The 23,933-nt window shown below is 34.8% G+C and overlaps 1 protein-coding gene across 1 annotated transcript in view; it reads right to left on the reverse strand.

Annotated features, from left to right (window-relative positions):
• Window positions 1-23,933, reverse strand: part of LOC103275163 (CUB and sushi domain-containing protein 3-like) — a 715,868-nt gene that overhangs the window by 334,242 nt on the left and 357,693 nt on the right. The window contains exon 5 of the mRNA XM_008072573.2: window positions 4,008-4,215. Coding sequence (XP_008070764.2) covers window positions 4,008-4,215 — 208 coding nt within the window. The remainder of the gene's footprint in view (window positions 1-4,007; window positions 4,216-23,933) is intronic.

A 23,933-nucleotide genomic window follows, 5' to 3' on the forward strand; every position in this document is an offset into this window, starting at 1 on the left:
GCCGGGTCTCGAACCCACGGGCTCAGGCAATCCACTCACCTCAACCTCCCAAAGGTGCGGGATTACAGGCTGAGCCACTGAGCCCAGCAGTGTTCTGTTTTTAAATGATAAAGTTGATCCTGCCACTATTGTCCTCAAAACTTTTCAATGACTTCATATTTAACCTATAGTAATAGCCAAAGATGGAAATTGAGCTGGGCTTCACTGATTCTCTTCCTCTTCTAATCCTTTCTTTCATCTATGATCAATCTTCTATAGCCATAATGGCTTCTTAGATATTCCTGTAACACAGTAGGCTCACTCCGCTTTGTGTGTTTCACTTCAGAGGTCATTTCTGCCTGGAATACTCATCCCTAAGATATCTGCTTAGCCAACTTCCTTACATTCATCAAGTCTTTGCTCAAATCTGTTTCTCTATTAGTTAGTCTACACACCCATCCCAATGTTCTTGCTCTTCTTATCTCTCTTACTCTACTTCACCTTTTCTTCTCACAGTGTGGTATGCACCTTATTTGTGTTGATTACTGTTTATTGTCTCTCTCTTCTGACAGAGCATAGATTCTATAAGAGCATGCCTCTTTGTTGCTTTAGTCACAGAAGCATTTAGGACAATGCTGTTAAGTAATAAGCACCTCAGTAAGTATTGAATCAACATTAAATAAATTCTGGTAAGAATCTAAATTAAGTTTGGAAATAATTTCAAAGAATATCCGATTCAACTCTCTTTCCAAGGCTTTGTAAATAAAGTAGTAATTAGTTATTTTTTACCTCTTTTCTCCAGTCACAGTACCTAAGCAGATAGTACCTTACAATATTAGAGATAAGAGAAGCATGAATGTTATAAGTGAGGAATCTGAGATCTAGGGATGTCACATGATTTACCAATTGTCCTCTATCAACAAGGAGTCAAAGCTGAAACTAGAGCACAGGCATATTTATGCAATGTTATTTTTCATTTCACTGTAGTGGAATTAGTTGAAATTCATTGGGTCTCATATCATTTTAGCATCAAGTAATAATTAATGGATTTGTTGCATTCTTGTTGGATTATGCAATGATGCTGGATTTTTAAAAAAATAAACAAGAACCTAATAATTTAGTATATACAGTTTGCAAGGGAGCTTTGGTCAAATGTTAATATCCTTTTGCAGCATTATTGTTAGGCTGGTTTAGTCTGTGTTGTCAAAGTCAAACAGGCTACGTGAAGCCTTGCCTCATTGTCTATTCATCAGGAGTAAAACTATAATGTATAGTAGCTGGTGACAAGTTCCCAGTTGCTGAATGAGGGATCTGAAATCAAAGGAAACTTTGTAATTTTAATCAAAAGAATGTGAAAGTCTCCCTCTTCACCTCTCTTTAGAATAATATTATGAATTAAAAATGTTACACAACCAGTGCATACTTATAAGGAAGAACCCTTAATATAATTAATGCTACCTGAAATAAAATGTGTCATTTTGATGACAATATTTTTGAAAAGGTATGAGAACATTAAAGGATTTAAAGGGATTAGAGGGCCAAAATTACATATAAAATTTTTTAAATTTAATTATTAACAAATCATTTAATAATAACTTCTGTAACTAATACATTTAAAGGAAATTTTTATGGTCTAGGTGATGACATACAATATTATTAATTTACCAACATCTTGTATATTTAAGTTGGCACTTATAGGAAAGGAATATAGCTTGAGCATTTGTATCACTTTCTTGAAACATGACAATGACTTTATTGTTGACTTTCATAACAAAGATTTTGACAAGTTTACCTAAATATGTACTATAACATAATTTTAAAAGACAATCAGACAATGAATTTCTTAGTGCTATTTTGTTTTTTGGAGAAGAGGAAAACAAATAAATTGGCAGAGTTTGAGAAGACAAATGTATGGATCTGATGCTGTTATTGGATAAACCATATTGTTCTAACAACATAGATTGATTTTTAAAATGTACAAATCATTATTCGGAATGTTTAATCCATATCAGGAAAGTAACTATATGAACAAATGGAGATATTATGGTTCTCAAAGTAATTGTGTTAGATTTGGCTTCTAGAATTCAGTGGAAATGAAGGAACCCGTGCTACAAGACAATGTTTCTATTTTTCTTCATTAAATCTGGTAGTCAAATAGGTGGCAAGTTAAAAACTGCCATTTTAATGGGATCACTCATATATCAAAATATAATTATTTTAAAAATCATAACATTATCGTCTACCTTGATACAATGCAAATGTGAATCACTATAGAAGTAAAAATTTCTAAAATAATAGATCTTCATTTTCTATCATGTAAAACAGGATTCTGCTGGGTTTCAGTGCACTGCAGTATGAGATTGTCATGGGCATAGCTAAAACTATATAACCCAGAATATTGAGAACCTAAATTGAGAGGGGAAAATAAAAAGTGAATGTAGCTAATGGTGTTAATTTTGTCTTATCTAAGATTTAAGATAAAATAAATGCTTTGTACTTTTGCTGAAGTCCAGAAAAACTGTGATTTTAAAAAAATCATTTACTAAGTGACTTGTCAGCAACAGTCCACAGTGCTGTCTTTTCTTTCTTTTTCACACTCTTCTTATCTTGTCTGTATGTGACCTTGTTTCCTAAGTTTCCTCCTACCCCTTTGAATACATTTCCTCAGTCTCTTTTGTTGTGCCATCCTTCTAAACCTGGTCCTTATATGCTGTGGATCCTCAAATTCAGCCCTAGCCCCACTTTATCTTCTCATTCTATCCGTTCTCTACATTTACAATTATACCATTGCCTATTGGTTTAATTACAATCAATTCATACTAAATATAAGTACTGTTTCTACTCTAAGTTCCTCAATCATATAAGTAGATACAGTCATTTATTACATGGCTTTGTAGCATGTCTCAAAGAGCTTTCAAACCATAATATGCAAAAAAATTATAATTGTCACTCCAAACTCGACTTTTCTTCAACAATTCAACACAGTGAATATCACAGTTGCCTTCACCATTTGTTCAAGTCAGAAAATCAGGTTTTATTTTAATACTACCTCCTTTATCACTCTCTAAATCAATTGCAGGGTCCTTTTGATTATCTCTTAAAGGTCTCTCAATTCAGTCTACTTCTTTATCTCATGAATATGACCCTGATCCAAACTATCATGATACCTCCTTGGGTTATTGCAATTATGTCTTGAGTAATCTTCATACAGCAAATTGAGCCCCACTTCAAATCAATCTCTACATTTCAGTAAGAATAATTAAGAAATCCAAATTTCTTCATGCAATTGTTTTGCATAAAATCCCATTATTCTTGACCAATCTTCCCAAGAAAGGACTTCCCAAAGTCCTTTTTTTTCTAGTGTCTACCTATACCTTCTCTTAATCAATGTCATCTTATCATTCATTATTTCAATCAGTTACTAAATCATACTCCATTCAATTATATCATTAGATGAAGCATTTAAAAATAAGATAAACATTTTACTTTAAAAGCATTATGTCACAAAAGCACATTTTGACTGTCTTAAGTCTCTAACAAAACAAAACAAAACAAACAAAATAAAACATATTCACCCTGATGATGGTGTTTAATTTTCACCTTCAGATGACAGGGTACATAAAAGATCTGTCTACATAGACAAAGGCAAATTACTTCCAATATTATTCAGTTAATTTGAGAGAAATTACCAGGTGTGGTCTGGCATTCTAAGAAATATAGTTGTAGATTACAATAGGAACAATTTTTATTTTTTACACCATTCATAATAAAGTTGCAGATTACTTTTCACTAAACAAGTGATAAAAATAATACAGCTCATTTGCAAAGATTTCAATCTATTTGCCATTTTACTATCCCAATCCTCAAAAACTTCCCTTAGCTCTGACCACTTCCTATTCATAACTTTCCTATAAATACAAAATATTTTAACTGTCCAGACTATTACAAGTCCACATACAGTTGTTCATTGTTCCCCAGTTTGTTTCACAGTGACACCAATGCTGCATTAATAGAAACTATCTACTTACCATATTGTAGGTGGCTCAGAACCTTCTATTTCTAAGTAATCATATTTTTCTTCCATTTGGAAATCAGTAAATATGAGTGAAATTGTGTCCCCAGGTTCTGCTACAATGGTCCAAGTGCAATCAGCATTGTTATGGTACTCATTAGGAAAACTGGGACTGGATATGATACCACTGGATCCTCTCATTGTTCCTCCACAAGCATCTTCAGCTGTTAAAAAACAACAAATTGGTCATTTGTAAGTTATTAAGAGAAATACAATTAAATCAACTCAACTCTTTGGTACAAAAATAGTTTAAATGTGACATCAAGTGCATACCATACTAATAGAGATTAAGTAATATGAGAGGTTTATGAAAAAATTATATGCATGCACATAAATATAAACTATATTGTAACAATTTTATAACCATTGAGACAGCAATGAAAGTAAGTAAAAATATACACTTTTAAATTATATCTTAGGATAATAGAACCAAGATTTTATTTTGTTTAGGTGATGAAGTGAGTAAAACAAAAGGAATATATTTCCTAAAGTTTGTAATAAGAAATCTGTAAATCTTTAATTACTTCGTGCATGTTTATTGATGCTAAAACTTTTAATTTTTAAAATGTAGTTATGCAGAAAATAGAGACATGATTTAAGCGACAATATACTATAGTTTATGTCAGTGGTCTGTTTCAAAAACTATTGAAAAATGTTTGTGGAAAAGCAATTCAAATAAAAGTATACAACATATTCAGGATACTTTACTTAGAGAGAAGTAATATAGTAACTAATACAGCATCAGTAATATATTCCCTGTGACATTATCAAACAATGAAAATATATTTTACTAAGTATTTATATGACATATGTGTATATAATATTAAAAATAACATTTTGGCTAGCCTTACATTTGGACCTATGATTCAGATTTTACAAATGGGGTTCATAGATTCTCCAACCAGTCTACTTTTGACTTGAAGGATGTGAGCGGAGTGACTATATGAGCAGCTGTATTTTGCATGAAAACATAAGAAAAAGCTCCTATTTCCCATTGGAATTGAATGTATAACATTTTCTTTATTTTATAACACTGTTTAGGCAACCAAGCTAATAGGTTATATGTTTTTTTATGCAATAAATTTTCTCATTACTTCTGTTGTTGGCTTGACCCACTCAGGGAATTCCTTTAAGTCAAGTTGTTTGAGGAAAAGTCTGGCTCCATAATGACTAATTATTATTTAATGTAAGAGACAATAGCTCCAGGACCTTAATAAATAAAGATCGATGGGCAACATCTTTCTATTTAATTCCATGATGAACAGAGAGTAACAAAATTATTTGTTATTGGGGACAACTTTATTACTTACTATATTGTAAGCATCAAATAGCATTAACTTTTTTCTGCCCTATTCTTTATTCATAATCTATAAGTCAAAAGAATATGTGTATTCAACTTAGAAGGCCTTTAACTTTCATCACATACTATCATACATATGATATATTTTTTAAAAAGTTATTGCATGTCTTCTCTGTGAATTTTGTAAGATAATAAAAATGAACTAGTGGCCTTATCCAGGCCATGTGGCACATTGCTGCAAATATATATATATATATATATTTTTTTTTTCCAGAATATACAATGCCCTCAATACCTTAACCCTCTAGTAAACCTGTCCTTCTGCTCCTATCCTTAATCACAAATCACTTATACTCCTTATATTCTTTGCCTTTTCAGTACCAACACCAAGGTTGAATACCTCTTTGGGAAAAAATATCACACTATCATATATTTGTAGTTTAAGTGGTCCACGACCCATCTAAACCAGCTTTGTGAACTATTTATTTTCCTGTCTCTACATAAAATCTGAGGCAGACATAACGTTTCAAGTTCACACTCAGAATTTTAAAAAATCATATAGTTTAGGAAGCATATATTTTAAGTGTTCTCATCACAAAAAATGATAAGTATGTGAAGCAATGCATTTGTGAATTAGCTCAATTTAGTTACTCTACAATGTATACAAATTTCAAATTTGGATATGATATATATATATATATTTGTCAATTAATAAATTCTAAAAAGCTCAATCCATCAATACTCCCAGTCCTAAATAATCACAAAGAAATTAACTTCATTTTTTAAAAATTTATTTGTCTCTTATAGCATGGGCTATGCCAGATGGAGCAGAGGTGAGACAGTAGATTGGGGTCTTATTTTCTGTTTTCCTTGCTAGTATTTCTGTCCATTCTCCTCTTGTTGTGGAGCTCTTTATGAGCCCTCTGGGGTTATGAGTAGACAGAATTTCGGGATCTGAATACTATTATTTGCCTGGCAATGACTTGGTATTGCTTTCCATGGGCTTTGGCAGATAATTTTTAAAAGATGGTTCTTTTGTTCCTAGGCCCTGTCATGGAATCCTCAGAGATGTCCCCATCAGTTCCTTTGCTTTGGATAAATTTGTCTTTCTGATTGCTTACATTTCTATCTCATAGCATGGGTATAGAACAGAATATTTGCATCTTCCTTCTATTCATCTCTTCACCTTTCCAAGTGGGCATCTTGAGCAGGATCTAAGGCAATGCCAAGCCAGAAGTCCCTCAGAAATATCCTGTGTTTGGTCAAGTGAAAGCACCCCATTTACCTCTGTGATTCATGCTCTGTGAAAATGTAGTTTATTCAAAAATATAGGCCTCTGGGTTTGCAACAGATATCTAAATACTTTGGCCATAGTTTTAATAGTAATATGTTACATCCCTCAAGCGCCACAGCATAGAAATCAGTTTCTCTACATGATGTCCTTGAATTTGCTCAGTCTAGACTCACAGCCCTTATAAAGCACTCTAGATTCCTGGCACATGGAATGGAGAGCAACTAAAAAATAAGTTCACTTCACAGAAGTCCTTATTGTACAACAAGATAATTTTAACTATGACGAACGTGCATTTGAAAACAAGAATGGGAACCCAGTTTCTCCAACATTCAAACCAATGCTCTTGATAATTCTTGTATCAGGTTCTATGTTCAACACCTCAATTTATTTTCTTTATCATGACAGGTAATTTCATGTAATCAATAAAATCTGACAAAATAGTGAAATGGGTAAAATTTGCATACATAAATGTTGGATAAAAAACATTGTGGTTAGGGTACCTGCATAATGAACATTTGCATACCTAACCCTGAATTCTACCTCGCATATTTAAAATAAAAAAAATTTAAAAACAAACAAACAAAAAAACATTGTGACTTGGTGGCCTACCTGAATTTTCACTTAAATATAATATTTATTTTAAAAAACTGGCATATTTTCTATAATCATGTATTCATAGCAGGACATATTATCTAAATCACTTTTTTATTTATGGTAGAGTTAGAACAAGTAAAAGACAGCATTAGAACAAACCGTGGAACTCTTGGACCCAATTCTGTGCTCTTTCTGCCCAAGTACCATTACTTGATCCCTAGCAAAAAGGTACTTATCCTGTCAGTGACAGGAGAGAGAGCTGTCTTGGTCTCCAGGCTTGCGTTTTTTGATAAATGCAACTCCTTCTGTTCAACAATTCACAGAAAGGACTGAGTGCAATGAATGTTGTTCCATAGAACCATTTCTTTAGAGAGTCAAGATACACGTGGGATAATATTGGTTATCTATATACCCTTTTTAGTGAAATTTAGTTCATTCATTTGGTAATCTTTTAAAAAAGTATTCATTGAGATATAATAAGTGCCAGCAGGAACCATGTAATCTTTCCAACCATAATGATTTTTATGCTATCATAATCCCTGCCCTCATGGGATATTCCAGTAAGTCAGGCTCTAAGCAAATGTCAAAATAAATGCATAAAATTATATTTCTGGCAGGTATTATGAAGAATAAATATTTACTTCTAATACTGTGTGTTTGAGGGCTTTGCGCTCGTTGCAGAATCCAGGAACAAGAATTTCCCAAGAAGCAATGCTGGATTAGAAATTCAAAGAACGAATGGTAAGCACTAAATAGATGAGAAGCAGAAGGAAGAGTTTTCCAGCAGGTTCATTGACACTTTATCACTTAAAGGTAATGGACCTGTGTGCAGAGCCAAAAAGGTGAGTGGCTAAGTGGTAATAAATACAATTGAGAAAGCAACTATGAGCTAGGCCTTGCAAGACCTTTCATAAAATGCTGTGGTATTCATTCAGAGCAATGAAACCTTAATAAGGGGTTTTCAGAGGAGTTATGGCATAATTGGATTTAGGTTTTGCAAGGATTATCCAGCTTTTCTATGAGATGAGAGAGGAAGACCATATTTGATGCAGACTGGGAGGCTAATCAGGAGTACAGGCAAATTCTTGCACACTTCATTACTTCCTAAACAAGAAACGACCTCTTGACTATGACCATTTTAACATTTTTAAATATCAGCATCTACTAGAGATTAGTTTGGTCTTTATAGGCATGTTACAAGAAATAGTATTTTGACACAAATATTAGAACACCCATCTTAGACCAGGTTCAAGAACTATATTTTTACTCCTAAATGGTGAAACAATGCTATTAAATATCTTTAGACTTCCCTTGAAGTTAACTAGATGTTATAATGGATTCAAAACATGGTTACTTAACATATAGGGAATACCGTAAATAATAAAAAGGTTTATGGTTTATCTACTCTTGTTCTAAGAGAAATATCAAGGTTGTAAGTGCATTTTTTTAATATCCATATATGCACATGCAATTCCATAGGCCAGATGTTAGCAAGTTGTATGTTTAGAAGCTTGCACAGCAAGTCTGTTGTAAAACATAGAGAAAACCACCAATTTAGCCAATGAAATCAACAAGGACAATGTGGAATTTTAAGAATAAGAGTAAAAAATAATCCTTTTGGACTTTTGACTTACTCAAATTTTCTGAGGCAATACCACCAATTCCCTCTTAAGTTCTTACCGTATTTAAATCTATTAATTAAAAACCATGGCTGTTGAATCTAAAATGTTATGAAATATAATTTTAATTTTTACGATATTATAATTTATAATCCTATCATCAAATAACATCTTATTCTATGCTTTAAAATAACTGAATTTCTGTAAACATTATGAACAATCCTATTTAATCTCTTACCTGTACAGCAGGGGGAAAAGTAAAAAAAGACAAAAGATTAGTTATACTTGAGGGAAAATATTTATTTTTTTAATTCATTTTATTTTAAAGATGTGGGGTACAATTCAGGGTTATGTATACCAGTGGTCATTTAATATTTTCCCACAAATGTAAGTTTTCTAGAGTTAATTTTTATATTTTTACTATCTTTGACACATTCAGATATCCTTTGAGAATTTCTTCCCAGTTCCATCCTTCTATGTGCCTATTCTTATATTCATATCAGGCTGTTTCAGTTAATGTAGCCTTGTAGTAAAGTTTAAAGTCTGGAAGTGTGATGCCTCTTGCTTTGTTCCTTTTGCTGAGTATTATTTTTGTAATTAGTGCTCTTTTTGTTTCCACATAAATTTCTGCATTATCATTTCCAGATCTGAGAGAAATGATGTTCTTAATTTGATGAGTATTGCATTGAATCTGCAGATCACCTTGGGTATGATGGACATTTTGACAACATTGAGTCTTCTGATCAATGAGCATGAAATGATTTTTCATCTGTTTATGTTATCCTTGATTTCTTTAAGCAGTGCTTTGTAGTTCTTGTTGTGAAGATCTTTCACTTCTCTGTTTACATGGATGACAAAGTATTTCAATATTTCAATTTTTTTGTGGCTATTGTGAATGGGATTGTGTCTTTTATTTGGTTCTCTGCTTGTTGCTGGTGTATAGAAATGCAATGTCCTTTGTACATTGATTTTTTACCCTGACGCTTTACCGAAGTTAATTATCAGAGCAAGGAGGCTTTTGACAGAGTCCCTAGGGGTTTCAAAATACAGAATCATATAATCCACAAAGAGGGATTGCTTGACTTTCTCTTTCCTTATTTGGATATCCCTGATTTCATTCTTTTGCCTGATAGCTCTAGCTAGAACATCTAACACTATGTTGAACAGGAGGGTTGAGAATAGATATCATTGTCTAGTTCCCATTTTCAGGGGGAATGCTTCCAATTTCTTCCCATTGAGCAAAATGTTGGCTTGGGTTTATTATAGACAGATCTTACTGTTTTGAGGAGTGTTACTTCTATGTCCAGGTGCTCAAGAGTTTTTATCAAGAAGGGATGTTGGATCTTATCAAATGCCTTTCTGTGTCTAATGATCTATTGATGTGGTTCTTGGTTTTACAACTGTTGATGTGCTGAATAACATTTATGGTGTTGCAAATGTTGAACCAGCCTGCATCGCAGGAATTAAGCCCACTTGGTCATGGTGGATGATCCTTGAAATGTCTTGTATTCGATTTGTTAGATTCTTGTTGAGAATTTTTGCTCCTATGTTCATCAAGGTGATTGACTTCCAATTCTCTTTCCCTGTTGGGTCTTTGCAAGGTTTGGTTATCAGTATGAAGTTGGCTTCATAAAATGAATTGGGGAGCATTCCATCCTTCCTGATTGCCTGGACTATTTTCAGTAAGATTGGTATCAGCTTTTCCTTTATGTCTTGTAGATTTCAGCTAGGAAGCCATTGTATCTGGGACTTTTTTGGTAGGTTGGTTTTTTATGACTGAGTTGATTTCCTAGATTGTTATCAATCTGTTTAGAGTTTCAATTTTTAATTGTTTCAATTTTGGGAGGTTGTGTGATGCCAGAAAGTGTTCCATTTTCCTTAAGTTTTTATTTGTATATTGGTTTTTGTAGTCATCTCTGATAATTTTTTGAATTTCTTCAGGGTCAGTTGTGACTTTGCCTTTTGCATTTATATTTGTGTTTATCTGGGCTTTCTCTCTCTCTCTCTCTCTGTCTCTCTCTCTCTCTGTCACTCTCTCTCTCTGTCTCTCTCTCTCTCTCTCTCTCTCTCTCTCTCTCTCTCTCTCTCTAGTCAATCTACCCAGGGGACCGTCAATTTTAGTTATCCTTTCAAGGAACCAGTTTTTTGTCTTGTTGATCCTTTCTATGATATTTTTGTTTTCTATGTCCTGCAACTATGATTTCATCTTGGTGATTTGGATTTGTCTGCTGAGGTTAGGATTTAGATGATCTTGCCTTTCCAGTTCCATTAGGTATGATGTTAGACTGTCTACTTGTATTCTTTCTGTTTTCTAGATTTGTGCATGCAATGCTATAAATTTTCCTCTTCACACTGTTTTCATGGCATCCCAGAGACTCTGGTAAGATGTGTCTTTGTTTCCAGGAATCTTTTTATTTCTGTCTTGATTTCCATGTTGACTCAGAAGTCATTTAACAGTATGTTGTTTAAAGTCCATGTCATTGTGGATTTTGGCAGGATCTTGTTGGTGGTAATATTTCTTTTTATTCCACTGCAATCTGAGAAGATGTATGGTATTATTTTGATCTTTTGAAATTTGTCATGCTTATTTTGTGCCCGCAAATGTGATCGATCTTGGAGTATGTTCCATGTGCTGATGAGTAGAAAGTATACTCTGTATTTGTTGGGTGAAGTGTTCTGTAGATGTCTATTAAGTCATTTTAATCAAGTGTCAAGTTGAGGTCCCTGATCTCCTTTGTTGTTTTTTGCCCCAATGATCTGTCTAAAGCTGTTAGTGGTGTATTTACAGCTCCTACAATGATTGTGTGAGAGTCAATGACTTCTTAGTTTGCTTAGTAGCTGTTTATAAAACTTGATACTCCTGTGTTGGGTGCATGCATGTTTAGGATGGATATTTCTTGCTGATGGAGTGGGTCTTTTAATCATTAGTAGTGTCCTTCCATGTGCTTTTTCAATTTTGATGGCTTGAAGATCACTTTGTTGGATATTAGAATGGCAATGACTATTTTCTTCTGTTTTCCATTTGCCTAAAAGGTCATTTTCCATTCTCCAACCTTGAGTCTGGGCTGGAGGCAACAGATTGTCAAAATTCTTTTAAATTTTTTTATTTTAAAGGTGTGTGGTACAGTTCAGGATTAGGTATACAAATGTTTATTGTGCAGGGACCCTTGTTGATGAGGTGTTTCCCAACCCCAGGCAGACAGTTTGCCACTCTATGTCTTGTCAGTGACATATTTAATCCATTCACATTCAAGTTGATTTTTGATATGCAAACACTTTCCCCTGTCATAGGACTCCTACGGGGTTGCTTTGTTTTCTTTTGACTTTTGTGTTTATATATTTGTGCTTTTATTTTTGTGGGTGCTCTGTATGATTTGTTAACTTCGTTTTGCCTGTACTTTTGTGATGTGCACTGTCTTTTTTTTTTTTTTCCTGTGCCCAACACCTTCTTAACTGTTTCCTGAAAGGCTGATCTGAAGGTGGCATAGTCTTTTAGGAACTGGATGTCTGGGAAGGATTTTAATTATCTGTCACTAATGAAGCTTAGCTTGGCTGGGTAGGAAATTTGTGCTTGGAATTGCTCCTGTTTAAGGACCTTAAAAATTGGACTCTAATCTCTTCTGGCTTGTAATGTTTCTTCAGATAAGTCTAAAGCAATTCCGATAGATTTTCCCCAGTAGATAGTCTGGTCTTTCTCTCTTGCTGCCTTTAGGATTTTTTCTTTCATGGCTACTTTATGAAGGTGAATTACTAAATGTCTTTCTGATGGTCTTCTCTTCTTTTGCAGGAGGTCTCTGGGTCTCATGTACTTGGATGGTCATCTTTCTAGCAAGATGGGGGAAGTTCTCTTGATTGACATCATGGATTATTTGGTTCATGGTTTTTATTTTCTCTTTCTGCTTTGGGAATACCAATCAGGAATAGGTTTTGCTTTTGGAACAAGTCAGACAGCTCTCAGAGGCTTTCTTCCTTCTTTTTTACATTTTTTTCTATGTTTTTAGCAGACTATGTTAATTCCATGTTTTGGTTTTCAAGATCTGAGATTCTTTCCTCTGCTGGGCTGAGCCTGCTTCTAGTACTTGTTATTTTGTTACTGATTTTGAGGCGGAAGCTCTGTATTTCCATTACTTAAGAGTAGGTTTTTTTTGAAGTTGGCCAATTCTGCTTTTACTTACTGTACTGTCTCTTTAAGTTTTGCTTCTTTTTCTTTTTTTTTTTTTTGTTCATGTGAACTTGTGCCATCCATTTTCTGATTTCTGTGACTGTCAGCTGAGACAGGTCACTCTGTGGCACAATATTTTCTGTGCCATCTCTTTAAAATTCGGAGAGTTGGATTTTCCTCTATCTTTCATCATTTTTTCTCAGTGAGAGAGGGAGGGGCTTCACCTAGTGGTAGGTTCTGTTACTGCAGGTTTCTTCTTGGGTTAGATTCTCTGCCCCCAGTTGCATTTGATTGATGGTCTGTGGCGGTGTGGGGAGTGGTGACTGATTCAATGCAAAAATTGCTGCCCCCTCTCCTTTTCTCAGTGCCTAGCTTGTAGCTGGGGTGCCCAAATTTCCACATCTACCTTTTTGATCTCTGTGTCTTCAAGGAAACTCCCCACTAGTTGCAGGGAATTTCATCCTTCAAAGGCGTTCAGGGTACCTCCTTTGATCTGGGGCTGCCCTGCAAAAGAGGTGCCTTTCTGTTGCTCCACCAGGTGCTGCCAGCAGGTTTGTCAATTAGATTCACTCAACAGAGGGCCCTTTCTGTGTGACACTTCTCCCATTTTACCTGGGCTCTGACACTCACCACTGCCTCACCACACATGAAACTTTGGTTTTATGCATTGCTGGGAAGGGTGAACCAATTCAGCACTTATCTCTTTCTTTCTAAACAAATTTCCCCTTTTGTCTTGGATAAAAAATATTTAAATATAGTCAAAGAATAGCTGTGACAAAGTAATGGGGAGCAACTTTACATTATTGCCTTAAAAATTAAAACAGAGCAAAATATTTGAAATAACTTTTTAATCATTAGACAAGAACTATGCAGAACTGTGATCCCAGAAAGGATAGGAACAAAGAGGGATAGTCCTATAATCACTTGGCTTTCTCTCTGGAAAAAATGGACCATAAAATAAAGACTAGGATTACAAGTAGACAATGATGTCATCCCTGAGTTCAGTAGAAGGAGTTCAGGAAGCAGTAGGTGACTGTAAGTCATAAAGCGGAGTTCTAGAGCGGAGGAAGCTCTCCAGGAATAGAACTCAAAACATCTACATGGAGCTCACATATGCGTTTGCTACATAATAGATGTATGTAAATTGATGAAACTTCATGAAGTCATGCAAAGAAAAGCCAGGGATCTATAGAGGTTTCAATAGTGCATATAGGTCCGGAAATTGTTCATGTACCACCAGCAAAGGTAGAGAGTCCACTTTAAATAAATTCTGTAGAGATCACAAAAGGGATGCACTTCAGCAGAGGGTGTAAATTATACCTAGAATAAAGGCCACTTAAAAGTGCACTAGTTGCTGGGCTCGGTGGCTCAGCCTGTAATCCCAGTGCTTTGGGAGGCTGAAGTGAGTGGATTGCCTGAACCCGCGGGTTTGAGACCCGCCTGGGCAGCGAGACCTCATCTCTACAATAAATAAAAAATTAGCTGGGTGTAGTAGCGCACGCCTGTAGTTCCAGCTACTTGGAAGGCTGAGGTGGAAGCATCACTGGAGCCCAGCAAGTCAAGGCTCTGGTGGCCGGGAGCGGCCACTGCACTCCAGTCTGGGTGACAGAGTGAGACTCCAACTCAAAAATAAATAAATAAATAAATAAATAAATAAAAGTGCACTAGTAAAGCTTAAAAAAATGTTGAAATGCACAAACTGAATCAAAAGTAACCTTACTACATACCAGAAGAAAGTCTAACTTTATTTAAAGGAACATAACTAAACCCAGAGACTTAATAACTTAAAATATTTAATATCAAGTAACAAGTTACCTGCTATTTCAAGAAATGTAAATATATAATCCACAATTGAGAGAAAAATAATTAGAAATACACTAAAAATGTGAAGGTGATGAAATTAGAAAATAATAACTTTATAACAGATATAATAACTATGTTCAACTATTCAAAACAAGAGATGGCCCTGGTTAAATCTGGCCTGCATTCTGTTTTTGTATTGCCCATGAGCTAAGAATATTTTTTTTAACATGTTGAAGGCATTATAAATACAAACCAAAAACAAGCAATCCAAAATCCAAGATGAATACATTTTAGAAACTACATAACCCCTGCAAAACCTACTAAATTTACTATATAGCCCTTTTCAAAAAAATAAACCCAGTGAATAAAGAAAAAGAAGATATAGATATAATCAAATGAAATTCTAAGAAATAAAAAAGATAATTCAAAAAATTTTTAAAAGCTCAATGGGCCTCACAGCAGATTAGATCACACAGAAGAAAAGATAGTAGACTTAAAGACATGACAATAGAAACTATTCAAAATGAAACTAAAAGAATCGAATAAATTTTTTTTAAATAACAATTTTTTTTAATAGCAAATTTCCCCTGTAAGTATATGTCAAACAGATTAGGTGTTACTAAGTTTCAAAAAGATTGTGGGGGTGGGAACAAGTATAAAAAACTATGGGAAGATTAATGGCCAAAAAATTTCCAAATATGATGAAAATGAAAAATCCACAGATACAAAGTTTTTCACAATTTGGTATGGCAGAGACAACTAGCATGAACACCAAAATTCATATTCTACTTCCATTTGAGAGCTATGGCTGGGAGGTAGCTATTTGAGGGAAAATTTTCTAGTGCTCTTCACATTTAGGTGAGATTGTGTATCTGAATTCTAATGAATAGACTGAATAGACTGTCAGTGAATTAAGATAGAATTGCAAGTTTTGCCTATACAAACCTCCCATGAGATCGTTCACATTTTGTATCTGCTTTTTCAGTGGGTTTTGTGGCCCTGAGCAAACTCAGAGGCCACATGCTGATGATGACATAGTCTTTTTCAGCTTGAGTATTTAAATTGTATCTCCTTCTAATTGTAAATTTCATAGAGGGAAAGATTGTGTCCCTGTTTGCTTAAATTATATCTTGAATATTTAAGAAATACTACCATGCAGTAGGGACTCCATGTGAATTTATTTAATAAAACATGAACAAATAAATAAACATACTTATTTAAATTGATCAATTGGATCTGATCTCTGAGCATCTACAGAATAGAATAAAAGAATAATTTTAAAGAAGACATCACTATTTAAAAACAAAGGAATAGTATGGTAAATGAAGCAAAAAGTCAAAACAAAGTAAAAGTATTAGGGAAGTTGCCAAGTGCATTTTAAGAACAAGTTATATATATATCCCAGACCAAAGCTTTATAATAAATAAGGAAGATATAATTGGAAATTTTCAATTTTTTCTTTCACAACCAGAAATTGGTAGGTACTCAGTTTTTAGACTGTGTCATCTTTAACTTCAAGAAAGGAGAAGTTCACTGTTTGCAGTTTCCAGAACCATGTATGTAGAATATTTTTAAAAATCACAGTTAATCTACCAAATTGAAAGAGCAAATTTAGCAGCAGTACAACTGATTGCAGGGCAATATACTAAGATACAGTAGAGACAAAAAATTAGACTGAATTTTTAAAATATATATTATTCTGAGGTGAGTGGATTGTCTGAGCCCGCAGGTTTGAGACTCGCCCTGGCAACTTGGCAAGACCTCATCTCTACAGTAAATCAAAAATCAGCCGGGCGTGGTAGCACGCATCTGTAGTTCCAACTACTTGGAAGGCTGAGGCGGAAGCATTGCCGGAGCCCAGCAGATCTAGGCTGAGGTGGCCGGGAGCGGCCACTGCACTCCAGTCTGGGTGACAGAGTGAGACTCCGACTCAAAAAAATAAAATAAAATAAAATAAAATAAAATAAAATAAAATAAAATAAATACTATTTCTAATTGAATAAGATTTCAAATACCTAAGAATAAAGGTACTAAAACTTGAAAAACCTGGGTGAAACTCTTCTCAAAATATTATAAAGAGTATTTGAGAGGAAATACTAAAGACAATGTAAAAAAAATGGAAATTTGTTTTCCAAATTAATCTATAGCTCTAGTGTAATCAAAATCAAAATCTTGACAAATGTGTGTGTGCATGTAAACTGACAAGTTGATTTATAAATTTATCTGGAAATACAAAGAAGAGTTAAGCATATCTCAGACAATTTTGAAGAAGAAAACAAAACTGGAGAACAACCATGAAGAGTTAAAGGCAAGTACAGAAGAGTTGACCAATGAAATAGAATAAAGCGTTCAGAAAAAGACTCACGTATTTAAGCACTTGATTGTGACAAAAGCAATACTGTACAATAATGGGAATAAAACAACTTTTCCAAACCTGGTCCAGCAAAATTCATATCCTTCTCTTATGAAAAATACATTTATCTCATCCCAATGGCTTCAAAATTCTTAATTCATTCTAGCATCAACTCAAAAGTCTAAAGTTCAGAGTCCTATATAAATATTATCTAAATCAGCCATAGATGAGATTCAAAGTACTATTTATTTTGAGGTAAATTGCTCTCTAATTATGAACCTATGGCATCAAGCATGGTATGTGCTTCTAAAATAAAATAGTGGGACAGACATAGGATAGACATCACTACACCAAAAGGAAGAAACAAGGAAGAAGAAAGGGGTAACAAGTAAGATTGAAATCCAACAAGGTAAACAAGATTAAATCTTACTGCTCAAGAATAATCTTCTTTGACTCAGTACTCTACTCTTTAGGTCCACTAGGGCTGAGATAGGGTTCCCAAGGTCCCAAGAAGTTCTCATTTCAGTTCCATGTGGTGTCCCCATGTTCAAGGTGGCACTGTGCTTGCATTATGTGTCTGAGATGTTCCAGGACTGAAATCCTGTGCCAGTAGCTTTACTGATCTGAGTTATCTGGGGTGGCCCTGCCCCCATGGCACCACTAGGCATTGCCTTAGTTGGGACTTTGCATGGTAGCCCCACTTTCAGGGCAGTTTTCTACCTAGATTCCATGGCCTTCTAGGGAATCCTTTGAAATCTAAATGGAGTCAGCAATGTTCCCACAATTTTGCTGTGCATAGTTTACATAATACCAAGGCTTGTTAGAGGCGCAACTGGAGTGGCTCGTAAGTTTATCAATTGCATGCTGGCAGCAAATGCTGAGGTTAATACATGTCCTCAGCTGCTCCTTTGAAATTCCTGTTCCCCGGGACCTTTCACTTGTGATGGGTATGGCAACCTCATGATTTCCAAATTGTCTTTGGCATCATTCTTTCATCTTCTTGATGAATAGCACCTATCCAATCCACAGTAACTGCGTTATCAAAGGATCACCGGATCACACCTTTGGTGTTCTTCTGTACACATTTCCTTATTTTTTACAACATGGAAAATCTGAAAATTTTCCAAATCCTTAAGTTTTGCTTCTCTTTTGATTAAAAATTTCATCTTTATATCATCTTCCTCTTCTTATATTTAACTATAAGTGTTCAAGAGAAACAAAGCCACACCTTCAACACTTTCCTTAGAAATTTATTCAGTCAAATATCCTATGTCATCAATCACAATTTTTACCTTCCACAAAATATTGGAACACAAACACAATGCAGTCAAAGTCATTGATACTTGATAACAAAGATCACCTTTTCTATAGTTTCTAATAACATGTTCCTCATGCCCATCTAAGGCCTTATCAGAATGGCTTTTACCATTCATATTTCTACAATACTCTGTTTTTGACCCCTTGCATGTTTTCTAAGAAGATTAAGACTTTCTCTACAATTCTTTCTCTTTCTGTGGCCTCACCAGAATTATCCTAACTGGTCTATTCATTGCAACATAACGTTTTTTCAGCATGCACTTCAAAACTGTTGCAGCCTCTACTTATTACTTAGTTTCAAAGCTATTGTCATATTTTTTAGGTATTTGTTACAGTAGCACCCTGGCTTCTTGGTATCAATGGTCTGTCTTTAGTCCATTCAGGCTGCTGTTTTTCACAGTTCTTGAGGCTGGGAAATCCAAGATCAAGCCATGGGCAGATTCAGTGGCTAGTGAGGGCCCATTTTCTGATTCATAGATGGTGCCTTCTTGCTGTGTCCTCATACTGTGGAAGAGGTGGATGAGCTTTCTTGAGCCTATTTTGAAAAAGGACTATTCTCATTCATGAGGACTCTGCTCTCATGACTCACCACCCAAAGGACTCCCACCTCCTGATATCTTTACCACAGGAGACAGAATGTCCACGTATGAATTTGTAAGGGAACACAAATATTTGGACAATAGCATAGGACAAGATAAAAAGACAGGTTTGAAATCATGGTCTATGCCATTCCCAGGGGTAGAAGAGGATTTCTGAATTAAATATTAATGACCTGTATTACTTATCACTTTTGTTGCGAAATATTTGAAATTTACTCTTATTCTGAATTATACATTATTATTCACTATAGTCACCATGCTATAGCAACAGATCTCAAAACTTATTCCTCTAGTCTGAGACTTTGTATCCTTTGACCAACAACTGTTCATTTCCTCCCACCCTCTTCAATCCATGAAATTTACTCACATTTAGTTGTACTTGCATTCATTTACTTGTGTGCATTTACTTCTATGCAGTTTTATCACATGTGTAGGTTTATGTATCCACCACCACAGTCAAGATATAAAACAGATCAATCACCACAAGGATGCCTTCTATTGCCCTTTTATAACTACACTCACCCCCCTCTTCCCCATCCTACTCCCCAATCCCTAGCAACCACTTACTAATCTGTCCTTTATTTCTAATATTTTGTCACTTCAAAATGTTTTATAAGTGAAATCATACAGTAATCTTAGGGGATTTACATTTTATGTGAGCTGGAGACCTTTTTAAATAGTTGCATGTTCCAATAGTGTATATACACTTTATTGCTGAGGAAAATTTCATAGTACAAATGTGAATTCAGTTTTTGGCAAAACAAACCTAGAAATTGCCCTAGGATAAGAACTTGTCAATTCAGTTACTTTGGTCTGCAACTAGACTTTCAAGAATACAATTATACATACATACATACATATATATATATGATACATACGTGTGTGTGTGTGTGTGTGTGTGTGTGTGTGTGTGTGTGTGTGTGTGTGTGTATTATGAAAAATATCTAATAAAGTGCTCAGCAAAGGTTGCTCTTTAGTTTGTGTCATAATTATCCTGGGTTCCTGAAAAACCCAGATCTTGGACTGAGAAATTGTCATGAGATGAAGTCACGACAGCAGACTGAAGCTTGGCAGATTGTCTTGGTTCAATACTTAGAGAACAGGAGAAGAGTTCTCATGTCCAAATGTCAGAACCTCCCAAATGGTCTTGATCACAGTTCTCACTTCATAGAAGAAAGAACTTTGTTCCAAGAGAGTATAAGTGACTTGCCTAAGGCCAGTCAGCTGTTTTTTGTTTGTCCTGAGCCAATGCAACAATCAGTCTTCTGACCATTTGAACAAATGGCTCAGTTTATGTTTTGTTTTGCAAATGGAGTCCTGGCTTTTTAGTTTGATTGAAACTGTTTTGTAACTAGCTTCTGTGCATAGTGCAATCCTATAAAAATTCATAGTCAAGAAAGGCTCGGTAATCTCTGCACTTCCTCACCTAACTGTGTCACCTCTGACATTGAAGTTGGCCTTACTTCTTGACCTTTTTGACGTCTCCTTCCAGGAGTTTCCAGGCTTTGAAGTCTGAAAGTTTCTTAAACCAAGGATTTAGAATGTTTTCCTCTCAACTTTTATTTATAGATACATAGCAGCATGCTATAATGTATTCATTTGTCATAATTCAGTCTTTATGATCATATGAGTAGCAATTGAAACTGCTGACCTCAGTGCAATCCCATAAACATTCAGATTTCTCAAATTTGTAAATAAAATTAAATATGACAATAAACATAGACAGCTATGCAGCATCTCTTTCCTCTAACGAAATGAAAAAGCTGTGTTTCACATTTGATGAGAACCTCTTGGGTAGACACAGGAAATTAAGAGACAAAAATATAGTCATGTGCCAAGTACTATGCTAGGCAACAAAGAATGTTTTTAAGGGCTAGGTTTGGGTATGCTTTAAGTTACAATTACCCACTTGCAATAGGACAGACTTGAGCTTCAGGGGACCATCCTAACTGCTTTGGTGGTAGGAATATTTAGTCTTTCTGAGGAAATAGAGCAATAAACACATATTGTGGTTTCTATCTCACAATATTTGTAATCAAGATTTTGAAAGTAAAGTCTCCCCACCTCTAAATGTTAATAATTTCTTCTGTTTTACTTGTCTTAAGCCACTGCTTCAAAGTCCTAGCATTTCTGAGAATCTCCTCTGCAAACAAGAATCAATAACACCACACACTAAAATTCATGCAATCAATTATTTGAAATGAACGAGAGTTTTGGAAAGTTAATTGATATCTAAACTAGTTCATATGTATTGTGAGTATTACAGATTCTTCTTAGGCAGTTGAATGAATGGCTAAGGATTGAGCCAACTGACACAAATTGCAGAATCATTATATACCTGCAGGATAGTTAAAATACAGTAAGTAGATATCACCCTGAGAGATAGTACAAGGGGGACTCCCCAAAAATGGGATGTATTTATAAAAAGTAAGTATTTATTCTTACATATTTAAACTTCAGTCACCTTCAAAGGACTTTTAATTTGATACACTACACTTATTATGACACTTTCTCCACTGCTCAAAACAGTTTTTGAAGTCATCAATTTTGATGCTTTTTAGTGCTTCTGCCATTTTTTTGTTTGTTTGTTTCAGTTCTTCTACATAGGCAAAACATTTTCCTTTGATGATTTTTTTCATCTGGGAAAGAAACAAACAAAAAAATCCCTTGGGCAAGATCAGATGAATAGAGAGGGTGGGGAATAGGATGCTGTTTTGGGTGAAAAATTGCTGAACGCTCTACATGGTATGGGCAAGTGCGCTTCATGGTGGAAGAACCAGTCATCTGTTTGTCACAGAAATGATAAAATTAAATTAAATTTAATTAAATTAAAAAGATAAAATAAACACATAAGTTACTGAAGCCCAACGCGGAGTCTTACAACAATGCTACTGGTATTCTGATGTTGATATGTTCTTAGAACACAAACCTAGTGGGGGAAACTTGTATTACAAGGGCTCACCCTCCAAAAGATTATTACATTTTTAGACGATCCCTCCCCATATACAGTGTGAATAATTTATGAGAAGCACTAATATTAAAGAAAGAGATATTAAAAAATAATATTAAAGAGTGGTACATAAAAAAGAGACAATGAGGTAGCCAGACCAGATAAGAATAGACTAGAGAGGTACAAGAAAAACTTTTCACAAAGAAGCCAAGAAAAGGGAGAGTGCTCTAAGATTGAGTTTGTAACAATATCAAATGTCATGGATAAGCTCAATTTTTAAAAAGTAGACAAGTAAGTTCAACAATTGCTAAACATAAGAAAATATTTTCAGTAGAAAGTGTTAAAAAAAAAACAAGATTGCATACAGTTCATTGAGGATTAAATGGGAAGTAATAAGTAAAACATTAAACAAAAATACTTTTTAAGGAATTTAAAAAGGAAGGAGGAAAAATTTACTGTTATAAAAAGATAATAAAGTTTTTAAAAAATTATTTTAAAATTGTGAGGTATAATTCAGGATTAGGTATACAAATGTTCATTGTGCAGGTACCCTTGTTGATGAGGTGTGCCCCCCTTTCCCAGGCAGGTTCCCACTACTGCCAAACCTCCTCCCTGCCCCCCCACAGCCTCACCATTTCCCGCTGTTGTCATTCCTTTTCTTATGGTATTACAATAGTTGTTCAAGGTCCACTTATGAGTGAGAACATGTGATGCTCAGTTCTTTTTTTCTATGAAAGATCACTCAGTATTATAGACTCTAAGTTCATCCAGGTTGCTGTGAAGTTCATGATTTTGTTCTTCTTTATGGTTGCGTAATATTTCATTGTGTATATGTGCCACATTTTTTGTATCCAGTCCTCTTTTGATGGGAAGCATGGCTGGTTCCGTGGTCTTGCTATTGTGAACAAGACTGTGATAAACATACGTGTGCAGGTATCTCTTTTACAGGGTGATTTGATTGCTTCTGAATATATTCCCAGTAGGGGGATTGCAGGGTCATATGGAAGGTTGATTTTTAGAACTTTTAAGAATCACCAGACTGTTTTTCACAGAGGCTGTACTAGTGTATGCTCCCACCAACAGTGTAGAAGTGTTCCCTTTTTGCCACATCCTCTCCAGCATCTGTTATTTTTTGAGTTATTGGTGATGGCCATTCTGACTGGAGTTAGGTGATATCTGAGTATTGTTTTAATTTTCATTTCTTTGATAACTAGTGAGGTTGAACATTTTTTCATATATCTGTTGGCTGTTCATATGTCTTCTTTTGAGAACTGTCTATTCATACCTTTTGCCCACTTTGTAATAGGGTTGTTTGTTTTTTTCTTTTCAGCATGTTTGAGTTCCTTTTAGATCCTAGATGTTAGGCTTTTGTCAGGCATAGAGTTGGGCAAAAGATATGAATAGACACTTCTCAAAAGAAGATATACAGGCCAATAGACACGTGAAAAAATGCTCAGTCTCACTCATCATCAGAGAAATGCATATCAAAACCACATTGAGATACCACCTAACCCCAGTAAGAATGGCCATCATTAATAAAACAAACAACAGATGCTGCGAGTTGTGGAGAAAAACGAATGCTTCTACGCTGCTGGTGGGAATGCAAAGTAGTATAACCTCTTTGGAAGACAGTGTGGCAATTTCTGAAAGAACTAGAAATTGACCTTCCATATGATCCAGCAATTCCCCTATTGGGAATATACCTGGAAGAACTCAAATTGTTCTACAAAAAAGATACCTGCAAACTATATTTGTTGCAGCTCTATTCACAATAGCAAAAACATGGAACCAACCATGGTACCCATCGAAGCTGAACTGGATAAAAAAAATATGGTACATATACACAATGGAATATTATACAGCCATAAAGAAGGACAAACATATGGACTTT

Source organism: Carlito syrichta, unplaced genomic scaffold (genome assembly GCF_000164805.1).
Source record: "Carlito syrichta isolate Samal-C Ts95f unplaced genomic scaffold, Tarsius_syrichta-2.0.1 Scaffold315349, whole genome shotgun sequence".
NCBI lineage: Eukaryota > Metazoa > Chordata > Mammalia > Primates > Tarsiidae > Carlito > Carlito syrichta.